The sequence below is a fragment of the Phyllostomus discolor genome, chromosome 6 (assembly GCF_004126475.2).
Source record: "Phyllostomus discolor isolate MPI-MPIP mPhyDis1 chromosome 6, mPhyDis1.pri.v3, whole genome shotgun sequence".
Taxonomy (NCBI): domain Eukaryota; kingdom Metazoa; phylum Chordata; class Mammalia; order Chiroptera; family Phyllostomidae; genus Phyllostomus; species Phyllostomus discolor.
Window position 1 is genome coordinate 34,641,566 of NC_040908.2, and position 14,108 is coordinate 34,655,673.

At 35.2% G+C, this 14,108-nt stretch overlaps 1 protein-coding gene across 2 annotated transcripts in view; it reads right to left on the reverse strand.

The window, feature by feature from the left end:
* PSME4 (proteasome activator subunit 4) overlaps nucleotides 1-14,108 on the reverse strand; it is a 93,387-nt gene that overhangs the window by 69,005 nt on the left and 10,274 nt on the right. For both annotated transcript variants that reach the window (XM_028516497.2, XM_036027945.1), the window contains exons 2-3: nucleotides 3,494-3,634; nucleotides 2,749-2,865 (exon numbers count right to left, since the gene is read on the reverse strand). In XM_028516497.2, the coding sequence (XP_028372298.1) occupies nucleotides 2,749-2,865; nucleotides 3,494-3,634 (258 nt within the window). The remainder of the gene's footprint in view (nucleotides 1-2,748; nucleotides 2,866-3,493; nucleotides 3,635-14,108) is intronic.

Here is a 14,108-nt window from a genome sequence, read left to right on the forward strand (position 1 = left end):
GGCCTTGCCTGTTAGCTTTTAATCTTACTCTGATATCCATCCCAGAAATCTACTGCATAAATAGTTTCTCTATAGTCTTTATAATTTCATATATTAAAGAGTCTTTTCCTAATTCATCCTTTGCCTCTAATTCCTCACATGTAATGATGTTCAAAAACATTTTGTGATACAAAATAACTACACAAAAAAATATTCTGACACTGTTATAAATAAGGCCAGCTGATCCGTAAGAATATTGAACTTCCTTTTTTCTCAGTTCAGTGGTCTGAAATTAAAGCTATTTCCCTGTATCATCATATTTAATTAAATCGTATGTCATTCTTTATCCTAGAACTAGCTGTTATTACAATGTCCGCTCATAATGCTGTTTTTTTTTTCATTCTCTTGTACTTACACAAAATGTGTTCTAACCTTTTTCTTTTAACTCCAAACTTACTCATCATAAGTAGATGGAAAATCTGAATGCCATACTTAGTGTCTTTTAGTGCAACAATGCCTGCATGTTTTATACAGGGTGGAGCAAAACAGGTTTACACTCGTTTGTACGGAAAATAGTACAATAATTAATAAATAATAGTACAAGAATAAACCCTTGTGTATCGTGTACTCACAACCATAACCTACTTTTGCCCCCCCCTTTATTGTTTTTAAAATACTTTCCTATTATTTCTCTTCTATGGTTTAAACATTTATATTTATATTTGTCACTGAGTATAGATAATAAGGTTATACTACTTATGAATTTCATTTTTAAATAGTTAACTGCAAAATAGAAAAGGGGATGCTGAGTATATTAAGAGTTGAGAATCACTGCTTTAAACCAAATGATAATTTTGGTAAAAACACAATTTCTCTTCAAAAAACCAAAAATATCCATGGTAAAATGTTTAAGAAAGAGGTTTTCACAAGGGCAAGGATGACATGGAGCTTCAGGCAAAGACACAGTAATAAACCCAGTATCTAAAATCAGGGGATGAACTACAGGTACTGACTGACACTTAGTTATAAGCTTTAACAATATTTCCAGGAAACAGTTGGTATTCCTTTAAGAGGAAAGCCGTAGATATTATTAATGACCACACAGGACTTGAATCAGAGAAATTTCAGAAAGATATGTAACTAATTTTGAACACAGTTTAAAGATCCATGAAATTTATGAAATGGTGTTTCCAATTCTAACTTCAATGAGCTCAGATTTAAAATACACCTAACTCAGTCCCTGGAGCAGAAATAAAACTCATAAGGAATCTTTACTGCAAAGTTGTTACATTAAATTTTTTTGTTTTCATAATAAATTTTATAGCCCTGACCGGTGTGGTCAGTGGAATGAGCACCAGCCTGAGAGCCAAGGGGTCGATGGTTCCTGGGCTGCAGGCCAGGTACCCAGAAGGGGGCGAATGAGAAGCAACCACACATTGATGTATCTCTCCCTCTCTCTCCCTTCCCTTTCCCTCTGTCTAAAAATAAGTAAGTAATCAAATAAATGTTATAAAAACGTATTTGTGATTATACCATTTAATTTCATGATGAATTTTCTATTTTTTTATGGTTAAAAAATGGGTTTCCTGGTTTTAACATATGAAATCTTAAAGAAATAAATGACTGCTGAGCACTCTTCAAAAGCCAATTAAGGCCTAAGTTCAGGATCAACTATAGTCATATTCATTCTTACTCTTTCCATTTACATAATTTCACTACTTACTTACCTATGACCTGAAAATCTCTTAAAGTCTGCCATCTGCTGTGATTTTCAAAAAATTCTACAAAAGAACCGGCTCACTTAAGTGGAGCCCGAGGATTAATCATGGATTAAATGAACTGAACTGGTAAACTAGGAAGGCTACAAGTAGTAGTAAAATAGACATGTCTAAGATTGAGAGAGAAACCACAGAAATCTTTAAAGACAATTTGTAAAAAAGTAAAATAATACAGGAGTATAAAATGGTGCTCTTGAGAAATGAGTGTATGTATAGCCATATGACAACTCTAGGTTGAGGCAAATAGCTAAAGAAGGAAAAATTTCCTAAAAATAAACCTCAATTTCAAATAACTTGAGTATTTTAAGACACACATGCTAAGATTGAGACAATTAACAGCTACATCACAAATGGACAAACCCTGTTAACAGGGGAAAAGGATACTTTGCAGTCAAGTCTGAAATCACGACTAACCAAAAAGGGCAGATGGTCTTATTATACTCCATAAATTCAGAATACAAAACACACCAAAATTAGAGATCTGGAAGAGTCAAGATGCACACACAAGAAGCCATAATCAGCCAGAGATCTGTAAGCTTAGTTATGTCTAAACATCACTAGAATGTAACATAATCCAAGGACTATACATTTGAATAGCTTGTGCTCTCAGAATAATCAAACACTAACACTGATGCTTTTTCAAGTGGGACTGTGGGCCCCCTGGAATATGCAAAGCTCCTCTTCTTGAAGCATTCATTTTATTTGAAGAATTAACACACATGTGCATGTATTATGAAGAATGTCAAATATGTATTACTTTTAATGACAATATGGCACTGTTAGAAAAATCTTGATGGGAAATTCTTAAGTACAGCTTCAAATATAATTTAAAGAAGGCAAAAACTGCTTTAAGAGTTAAATTACACAGGAAGGATACATTAAATTGTACATTTGTTTGTTATCACAAATAACTCAGTATTTCTCTATTATAATCAAACCCCTAAAAACCCCCACGTGCTCCCAAAGTAGTTCTTTAAATGGAAATACTTACTTAGGAAACCAATTTAATCCTAGGTGCTCTGTCTTGGAATATAATATTCTTTCCACCATGTCATAAAGTGGTCTCCAAGGTAACTCCAAATCATGTCTTGAAAGAAGTTCCTTTTTCCTAATTAGAGGAAGGTAAACACATATGTATATGTGTGTGCACAGGTGTGTGTCTATTACACATACTACTTGGGGAGGACAGTTGCTAAACGTTGCTGCCATCACAGTGGGTTTTGCTTCTCCTCATCCACAGCTTGCTCACTGGCAGAACATGACAGGCAGCAGGAAGAGCAACGTACCAAATTCTTACTGCTGTTCAAACCTCAAAGAGCACCTGGTAAAGAGGGACATTTAAATGCGTACCACCATTATTGTAGATGAGTTTCACACTTTCCCATACTATCTATGGGGTAAAGTTTCCAACACTGTGCTGCATGCCTTGGGATAACCAATAGATTAAATTATCCCTGTCTTCAAGGATCTCACAACCTACATAAGGAACATATACTTTAATGTGTCCTTGAGAAGAAAAGGCTTCATGGAGAAGATGACATTGTAATTAAAAAGTTCATGCATATGATTTAAACTTAAAAAGTTTTCTGCAATCTTTTTCTAAACTGGCAATTTTGGACATGGTCTTCTTATCAAAAGGGCATCTAGTTCTCATTCCCTAAAACCTTGAAAACACACACACACACACACACACACACAAAGTAATCTTATCAAAAATCAAAGGAAAACTGACTTACTTTAACAAGTTGATCAAGAGACGAGCAAATCCCTGCATCATGCTGATTTCCAGTTTTGGAATTGATACCAGCTCATACAATAACTTGATAAAAAGTACATGATCTTCTTTGCTAAATTTTCTTCCATAAAGTCGAATATATCTGCAAGAAAAAAATCAATATAGCCTTTAAAAATAGGTATGGTGATACATCCATGTTCCTTGCAGCATTGTTCACAATATCCCTGTGAAACAACATAAATGTCCATCAACAGATGAATGGATTTTAAAAATGTGATATGTATATACACAATGAATTATTATTCAGCCTTTAAAAAAGAAATTTCTGTCATATGCTATTATACAAATAAACCTTATGGACATTAGGGTAAGAAGTGAAATAAGCCAGTCATAAAAAGACAGATATGAATCTACTTAAGTGTGGTATTTAAAGTAGTAAGCCCTGATGCCCTGGCTAGTGTAGCTCAGTGGATTGAGTGCTGGCCTTCAAACAAAAGGGTCATGGGTCAATTCCAAGTCAGGGCACATGTCTGAGGTGTGGGCCAGACCCCCAGTAGGGGGCACACAAGAGGCAACCACACATTGATGTTTCTCTCCCTTTTCCCCTCTCTTCCTCCCTCTAAAAATAAATATATAAAACCTTTTGGAAAAAAATAAATAAATAAAGTAGTAAGCCCTGAATGGTGTGGCTCAGTAGGCTGGGTGTCCTGGCAAAACCAAAACCTGCCTGGGTTGCAGGTGTGCAAGACACAACCTATCGATGTTTCCCTCCCTCCCTCTCTTTCTTCCTCCCTTCCCCTGTCTCTAAAAAGAAATAAAAACTTAAAAAAAAAAATAATCAAGCTCAAAGGAAGAGAAAGTAGTGATTGCTAGGGGCTAGAACAGGAGAGGAAGCGGGGAGTTGTTCAACAGGTATACAGAATTTCAGTTCTGCAGGATGGAAAAGTTCTCAATCTTTTGTACAACAATGTACATACTGTTAACAATACTGTACTGCAAACTTAAAAACTGCTGAGAGAATAAATCTGTGTCTTGCCACATTAAAAAAGATGTGTCCCCATGTACAAAAATTCAAAAGGGATTAAAGACCTAAATATAACATCTGAAATAAAAAATTACACAGAAGAAAACATAGGCACTAAACTTACGGACTTTGGTCATACAGAACATTTCATGAATTTGACCCCAAACAGAAGAGAAGTAAAGGCAAAAATAGATGAATGGCACTATATGAAACTAAAAGGCTTCTGCCCAGCAAAAGAAACCACTAACAATACAAACAGTAGCCAACTGAATGGGAGAAGATATTTGCAAATAACAGCACCAACAAAGGGTTAATATCCAAAAATACACAAAGAACTCATACAACTCAACACCAAATAAATAATCCAATTAAATATGGTCAAAGGACCTGAACAAATACTTCTCCTAAGAAGGCATACAAAAAGCCAACAAATACATGAAAATATGCTCAACTTCACTAGCTATTAGGGAAATGCAAATCAAAACTACAGTAAGATACTATACCTCATACCTATAAAATGGCTATTATCAACAAGACAGGCAATAACAAGTGTTGGAGAGGTTGTGCAGAAAAAGGAACCCTCATTTACTGCTGGTCAGAATGTACAAAAACTGATACAGCCACTATGGAAAATGGTACAGAGGTTCCTTAAAAAAATTAAGAATAGAGTTACCATGTCAGCCAGCAATCCTGCTTGTGGGTATCCACCCAAAAAACTCGAAAACATTTATTTGCAAAGTAATGTGCACCCTATGCTCACTGTAGCTTTATTCACAGTGGTCAAGACAGACAGACACCAGGTGGTACATGAACTACTACTCAGCCACAAGAAAAGATAAAATACTGCTCTTTGTGACACTATAAATGGACCTTGAGAATATTATGCTAAGCGAAAATGTCAGTCAGAAAAAGCTAAAAACCATATGATTTCACTCACATGAGGGACACAAAACTGAAACTCATAGACACAGACAACAGTATGATGGTTACCAGAGGGAAGAAGGGAAGAAGGTGGTAGAGGGTAGGGAGCCAAATACATGGTGACAGAAGTGTGGGTGGTGGGCACACACTGCAACATATACATCATGTATCCTAGAAATGTACACTTAAAACCTATATGATCTTACTAACCAATGTCACCCTAATAAATTTAATAAAAATATGTATTGTAACAATTTCAATGTCTTTGGTGTTAATCATTTTATATCCACTTATGAGGAAAAGAATTATTCTGAATGCCATTAAGATCACCAACTAGATTAAAGAGGAGAAAACTGTATTTGAACAATGATTAAAATAAAAAAAATTAAAAAAAAGATCACCAACTAGGTATTTTTTTAATTTTTAAATTTATTTTATTTATTGATTTGAAATGAGAAGAGAGAGAGAGAGAGAAACACCAATTTGTTGTTCCACTTATTAATGCATTCACTAGTTGATTCTTGTGTGTGCCCTGACCTGGGATAGAACCTACAACCTTGGCATATAAGGAAAATGCTATAACCAACTGAGCTACCAGGCCTGGGCCACCAAATGAGTATTTTATTAATAAAAGGCTTATAATGGTAACTGAATTCTTATCAATATTTAATAACCAATTAAAACACACCGTTCTCTTACTGCTTCATGGTCTTAACTGGCCACTGGTGGTAAGTTACCAGAAAAGAGTGCCTCTCCCCGTCTTTCTTTGTTAAGCAAGTGTCTTGATAATGAAGATAATGATATCAAGATAATGAATGAGCACTTTACTCCCTGAAATTACTTAACAGCAAATCACAACATAATAAAAAAATCAGATAGAACAAAAGAGTACAGATACATAAGCCTGCATCTGTTTTAACCACTAGAAATCTTTTAAGAATGCACATCTTACTTAGAACCCTGAAACAATACAGCAAAGTCACAAAACATGAACCATGTGTCCAAGAGTTATTCGTGACTATAATAAAGTTACTATAAAAAATAATGTAGTATTTTGCCTCAAAATTATACATTTTCAACTTTTTAGCTTTAGAGAACTAATGTAATCAAAACCATCAGCTATAAGCAAATTTATTCCAAAAAGCATGAATGACTAATCACAGCACATTTAAGGATTCAGAAATAACTAAAACTTAAGTAACCAAAAGTTATTTAGAACAAATTACTGGATACTTAAAATTATAAACTCCTTTGAGGAAGACCATTTTACAGACAACTAAATACATAAATAAACAGAAAAGATAGTATTAATACTTTTTATATGATCTTTGGCATTTATCCAACAGCTAATTTCAAATTAAAAACATGACTAACTTCTAAATGAGGATACCTAAATGCTTTCCATATTCCAGAAATTCCTTAAAAATCTTTGTCCACTGATAGCACTCTTTTTCATTTTCTCAGGCACCTGAGTATTTATTTATTCAGCTCCTTTCTGTCACTTCAAAGTACAATCCCATGATTACACCTTAGTATGAAACAGCGAGGGGACAGTATGGGAGGCAGAACAATAAAACCTGAGATGTTGTTCTGCCTCTACCAATGACTTGTGAACGTTTCTTAACCACCCTGGGCTGCTAATGCAAAGGGGTTAGTGAAGGCAGATAGAGAGATCATAAGCCTGGGGCTGCCAGAAGTTTTTGTTTGGTTGGTTGGTTGGTTGGTTGGTTGGTTTTTAAGATTCTATTTATTTATTTTTAGACAGAGAGGAAGGGAGGGAGAAAAGAGAGGGAGCTAAACTTCAATGGATGGTTGCCTCTCCCATTTCCCCTACTGGGGACCTGGCCCACAACCCAAGCATATGCCCTGACTGGGAATTGAACTGGCGACCCTTTGGTTCACAGGCCAGCACTCAATCCACGGAGCCACACAGCCAGGGCTGCTGGAGGCTCTTCAGGCTACTGAATAAACATGATACAGACTCGTCCTGAAGCCTCCTTCAAAGTAAAAGCTAGAATCATTTAAATGCTACTTCCAAGTGAAAACAAACAGTATCTTTTAAACCCTGTACACACTTTAAAAAGAAAGCAGAAGAGTTCAAAGAAGCATTCCTTGATTTCAATGGCTGCTTCAGGCCTTGCCAGAACTCCAGAAGCCCCCAGGGTTGTAGGTTCACTTTCCCCCATGGCTGGGACACTTACAAGGGTAAATTAAAGAAACACTGCTCTAAACCACTGAAATAAACTTCAAAGCCCCAAATTTAATACTAATGAAGAGACCAACAGATTTCTAGAGGAGCTAGAACTGTTGACAAAATTAGAGATTTTTAGGGAAATTATTCAAAAACGTTTATTTCCCTGTCAACCACCAAATAGTTCGTGCCAACTAGAAAGTAATTCTGCTTTCGGCATTTCTCAAAATGCAGTCCAAGATTTCTTCTGAAGAGTACAAAAAGTACTGAAGAAAAAAATAATAATTGGTCTTCATTAAAATTAAGAACATCTATTCACAATAAAACACCATTAAAAGTGAAAAGCTCAGTCAGACATTTGGAATACACATATCTGACAAAAGACTCAGATATAAATTATACTAAGAATTCTTTCAAATCAGTAAGAAAAAGACGCCCAAATAAACACTGGGCAAAAGACTCAGGCAGGCACTCTTTAAAGGATAACATCCAGATGACTAACAGCATATGAAAGGACACTCAACATCTATACTCAACAGTAAAGGCAAATTAAAACACCAGAAAGGTCCCGCCTCACACTCCTTAGACTGGCTAAAACTTAAAAGCCTAACAATACACAGCCTGGTTGACAGAGAATGTGGAGAACAGGACTTTTCATATGTTAGGGTGGGAAAAACTGCTTGACATTACTACCTAGTAAATGTGTATTAGACATTAGACGATTTAAAATGCATATCCATTGGCTCCATCTTAAATCTAGTCCATCAAAAATACTGAGAGTATTATATGCAATAAAAGTGTTTCTTAAAGGGGGGGATTTATAAACAAAATACTGAGAGTGAAGACTAAGAATTTTCTGGCCTGGCTGGTGTGGCTCAGTGGATTGAGTGCCAAGGGGAACCTGCCAACAAAGGGGTCACCAGTTTGATTCGCAGTTGGGGCACATGCCTGGGTTGTGGGCCAGGGCCCCAGGAGACAGTGTGTGAGAGGCAACCACACATTAATGTTTCTCTCCCTCTCTTTCTCCTTCCCCTCCCGTCTCTCTAAAAATAGATAAAATCTAAAAAATATTTTTTGAAGACTAAGAATTTCATTTTTTCAAAACTATTCCAGTTGGTTTTTCTGTATATTTATGTTCAGAAATCCCACTTTAAGCCATACTTAGCTCATTTCCTTTTTCCAATTAATTTTCATATTATATTTTAGTACAAAGAATTACTACTAGATGTCTCAAAATACTCGGAAACCTTGGTAACAGTCACGATTGAACTTCTGAAGAGACTATTTCTTAAACTATCCAGAATATATAGATGACAAGTCATTATGTTCCCTCCTCCCACAGAGGGGGAAAAAATAACAGTGAAAGGTAATATTGTACAAAAGCACTTTTCAGCTGCTTCCTCCTAACAACCTTATAATTATTCAAATGTTTTCATTTGAAGCAAAGAAGGGCTGTGGAATGCCAGGGACAGTGATTATTTAAGAAAATGCACAATACTGTCAAGGTTTTTTCTACTATATCTTTTTTTCAATCCTCACCCAAAGAAATGTTTGTCAATTTTAGAGAGAGAAGAAGGCAGGGAAAGACAGACAGACATCGATGTGAAAAACACATCAATCAGATCCACTGCCTCCTGTACATGCTCTGAACCGGGAACCAGGGTATGTGCCCTTACGGGGAAATGAACCCTTCACCTTTTTGGCGCACAGGATGAGGCTCCAACCAACTGAGCCACCAGGCCAGGGTTCTACTATACCTCTTGATAGTTTACTATATATTACAAGGAAATTTAAAGTTAAAATATAAAATTATACAACACTATTGAATAGACTAAGAATTAGAGATTGGCTAAAGGCTAAAAATACTGGTTTTCAATACAAGCCTTGTTGTCACCAGTTGTTTTTCTTAAGGTAATCACTGGGTTTCTAATCCATATATATCCGTCAATAAAGTGAAATTAACATAATTTCAGAGGACTGAATTAAGACTATTTGCAATTAACCCTGGCTGGTGTGGCTCAGTGGATTAAGTACCAGCCTGTAAACCAAAGTTTCACCGGTTCAATTCCCAGTTAGGGCACATGCCTGGGCTGCGGGCCAGGTTCCCAGTTGCAGGCATGTCAGAAACAACTAATCTATCTCTCACACTTCAATGTTTCTCTCCTTCTCTTCTCCTCTAAAAATAAATAAATCTTTTAAAAACAACTATTTGTAATTATAAAACATACACAACACCTAGTAATGATATTAACCTTAAGCAAATGCTTTATTTGGTGTAGTTCTACTCAAAAGACAAAGAAGGTATTTTGACTTGATAATTTAAAAACCAGAATTTTTTTTGCCCTGACCAGAGTGGTTCAGTGGGTTGGGCACTGTCCCAAAAAATGAAAAGTCACTGGTCTGATCCCTGGTCAGGGCACACGCCTAAGTTGTGAGTCAGGCTCACACTTGGGGGCGTGCGAGAGGCAACAGATGGATATTTCTCTCCCCGTCTTTCTCCCTCCCTTCCCCTCTCTCTAAAATTAAATTTAAAAATCTTTAAAAAAATTATTTAAAAACAAAAAAAGAATTTTTCATTGCAAGCACTTAAAAAGTATTTATGGATGATTTTTCTTAAGCTCCACCTATCAAGCAGTAGGTCCTAAACAAGTAAAAAATTCAGACTATCAAAGTCAAAATAGCAAAAAGTTTTTCAATGCACATTTGCAGTAAAAATTTCTGGCAGAAAAAAAGAAACAAACACCCCAATAAAAGAATGGTTTGTTAAAATGTGGTTTACACCTTTAGACTCTAATGCACTTATGTTAAATAAAAATACCCCTTGTAAAAGACTACTCAAGTCAAGCTCTATTTAGTAGAGCACAGGAGTCAGGCTGTATGGTTCTCACTGGCCAAAAATGATACCACTGGAGTGTGAATCACAACTGATTGCAATGGATGTTCAAATCCATTAAGTTCATAATGATACTAAAAAATATAAACACATACACAAAAAAGAAAACCCCACAAATCTCACTTTTCAAGAATGCTAAGAACCAAGGCATTATCTTAAATACTGGTAAATTAAGAGAACCACTCAAGCACCCATCCTGACCCTCAAATAAGGGGAATTTACTTCAGGATAAACAATATTTGGTAAGGAAAAGTTCTCTAGAGAACTTAAGTTAATAAGGATGAAAGGCGTCACCATTTTGCAATTTCTAATGCATGGAGGATGGCAACTAACCTCACAAACAAAAAGAGAACCAGGAATTATGCATCTCTAATAAAAGTATACAATACTACCTATTAAGTAGTCTTGAAAAAGAAAATGAAACTTTATGTGCAGAATAACAGCAACAAAATCTATCACGTGTCTAACATCTCAGTTTGACTTTGACTGAAGTTCATCATTAATAAAACTGACTTTAAAAGACAAAAATAAAAATTTTAAGTATATAGCCATGAATGGTATAGCTCAGTGGGTTAGGCATCATCCTGCAAACCAAAAGGTTGCTGATTTGATTCCCAGTCAGGGCACATGCCTGGGTTGTGGGGCCAGGTTCCCAGTTGGGGAAGTGCAAGAGGCAGGCAATAGATGTTTTGCACATTGATGTTTCTCTCCCTCTCCTCCCTTCTTCCCTCTATAAAAAAATAAATAAAATGGTTTGTTTTCTTTTTTAATGTAAGCTTACAAAAACAATGCCTTCTTTTCAATCATCTTTCTGTGGAGTACCTGGTCATAAACTAGTCACAAAGAAAACCTCACTTAATTTTAACATGTGAATGTTATTATAGTCAAATAGTCTAATTATAATAAAATGGAAACTAGAAAATACTAAAGTGTAACAAAAAGAAACCAAATCATTTTACAACACACATATGAATATTAATTAAATTAAATAGCCCATACCCAGACTTAAGGCATTCCCCCTCAAAGAGGCACTTCCTTTGAAATCAGGTTCAGGAGAACAATTATTCTTACTGTTATTATTTGGCATTATCCTGAATCTAGACTAAAGGTAAACTAGGAAACAAAAATAAGGGTAATTGTTTTAGGAAAGGTAGAATAGTATAGTTTCAATGCTATGATTATACCTAAAATATCAAAGCAACCAACTAAAAAAAAAACCTTTTTAGACCATGTAAGAAAATCTACAGTGTTTTTTTTTTTTTAAAGCAGCAGCCTTCCTGTATGGCACCCACACAATAAATAAATAAATAAATAAATAAATAAGAAAGAAACTAGTGATGGTTGAAGGAATATTGTTCCATTCATTCATAATACCAACAAAAATAAATTTCTCTAAAATGTGCAGGAATTACATTTTAAAACAATAAAAGACGAAAATGTAAAATATCTGACTCAATGGTAAAATGAGAATAGTTTTTAATGCCTTAATATCTGAAAATTAGGACTAAATGATAAATATTTACAGCAAGGAATACTACCATGACCAGTGAAATCCCTACACAACTCCAAATTTTAATTTCAAACAGTAACTGCAAATCATCCCTCTGCCAAAATAAATAACACACTTCTGCTGTAACTGTATCAGTTCTAGTCTTTTCCTTCTGTTCATAAGGTGTCACCAAATAGAAAAAATAAGCAATAAAAAAGGGCAAAATTAGCAGAGGAAATTGGAGGATCAGATGAAATTAATCACTTTGACTTTATTACAGGACTAAGTCCTTTGTCATTACATGTAATAGAAAATATGCAGATAACAGTTCTCACTGCCACAAAGAGTGAATGAATGGTTAAAATCAAGTGTTTTTCATAAATCCACCTCTTTTCTTTTCAAAAAGCATTTCTAAAGCAAATAACATGTACACAATGAAAGTTATTATTCAAACAGTTCCTATAAGCCAAGAACTTACAAATTAGATGTGAGGAGACCAAATGCAAGGTGAAGTAAGGGGACAAATGAAGCATTATTAGAGTTTTATGATTCTTTATTTTAAAGCAAAGTTTCACCATATATAGTGATCACTGAACTGAATCTTAAAAGATTAGAAAGCTGTCATCACTCTGAATAGGCAACCCAAGATCAAGATAACCTGAATATTGGGGGAAAGAGGAACAGGAGACAGTGTTAGATAGAAGAACAGAGCAAGAACAGGGAACTCTGTGGCCAGAAGACACAACCAAGAAAATGTTTCTTCTTCCCCCATTTCCTCTCCAAAGAGGTCAAGCTGAGGATCAAGAAAGGGGATGCACTACCACAAACAAACAATAATAAAGGCTATTAATTCCAAGTGACTACTGGTATGGAACAAAAGCAAGTTAATTTCTACTTAATATGGAGGATGTCTTATGTTTCCATTCTAGCTTCTTTGCAACTGTGGACATTGTAATCAATTTTGGATAGGCAGATTTATTGATTTCAACATATTAGCCAAGCAAGCAGGAGGAACATGGTTCTGAAGATTGCTGAGAATTCGAACTGCTCTATGTTAAGTCTCTTGGACAAGTCATTTAATTATATTATATATGTGTGTGTAAGACCTGGGTGTCCTCACAAGGCTATGGTGATGGGTAATTGATTAAATAACATACATGAAAGACATTCAATTTAATTGCTCTAGAAAGGGGTGGGGTGGGGGGCTCCAGGTTCCAGTTGTTTTTTTGTAAGCTTCCCAGATGTCTTGACACATCTGAGAACTACTGCCCCTTACCAGACTGACTAGGGCATGATACATGCTTTTTAAAATCTATTCCAGTCATTAAAAATGTAATACTAATGCAATGTTTCAATTTATATTTCATTAGTTATGACATAAAATATATCTTAAGATGCTTGCTTACTGTATAATTATTTTCTTCTGAATTATTTGTTCATATTCTTAGAAACCAATCTATCCTTTAAGATTTCCTCCTTCTTGAAGTCTTCCTTCATTCCCAAATGAAAGTGTTATCTCTGTCCTCTCTGCCCCTTAACAGTTGTACCAAACTTGGGGTATTTTTCATATGCTGTCTCGTACTACAGATATGTATGTATATATTACTATTTCTTTAGATGACTGAAAAATACTAGGTGGCAGATACCAACCCTCCACAACACCTATTCAGCCCTTACCTCTTAACCAGAGATAAAGAAAGAAAGACATTCTGAGAAACATTATTTTCAACTGACTGAATATACAAGTATACCTTGAGGAGTATAGTGTGCTTCAGTAATTACAAATGGCTCACTAGAGCTAATTCAATTTTTTTAAAGTAGGAAAAAAAAAACCCTTCAAATTAACAATAAATATTTGATCAAATTAAGCAAACTGGCTTTAAAACATTAAGAGTACATTTCCAAAACACACTAAAAAACAGAACTGTCATCTTTATTAAGTACAATAATTCTAATGGAAGATCTCACATTAGATAGGAGGTCTGGGGTATGTATACTAGATCTGTCCAGAAGGTATCCAGCCATGTAATATGAAAAACAGAGACATTTACTGAAGATACAAGAAACACTGTACATAGACCAATGACACCTCATTCCC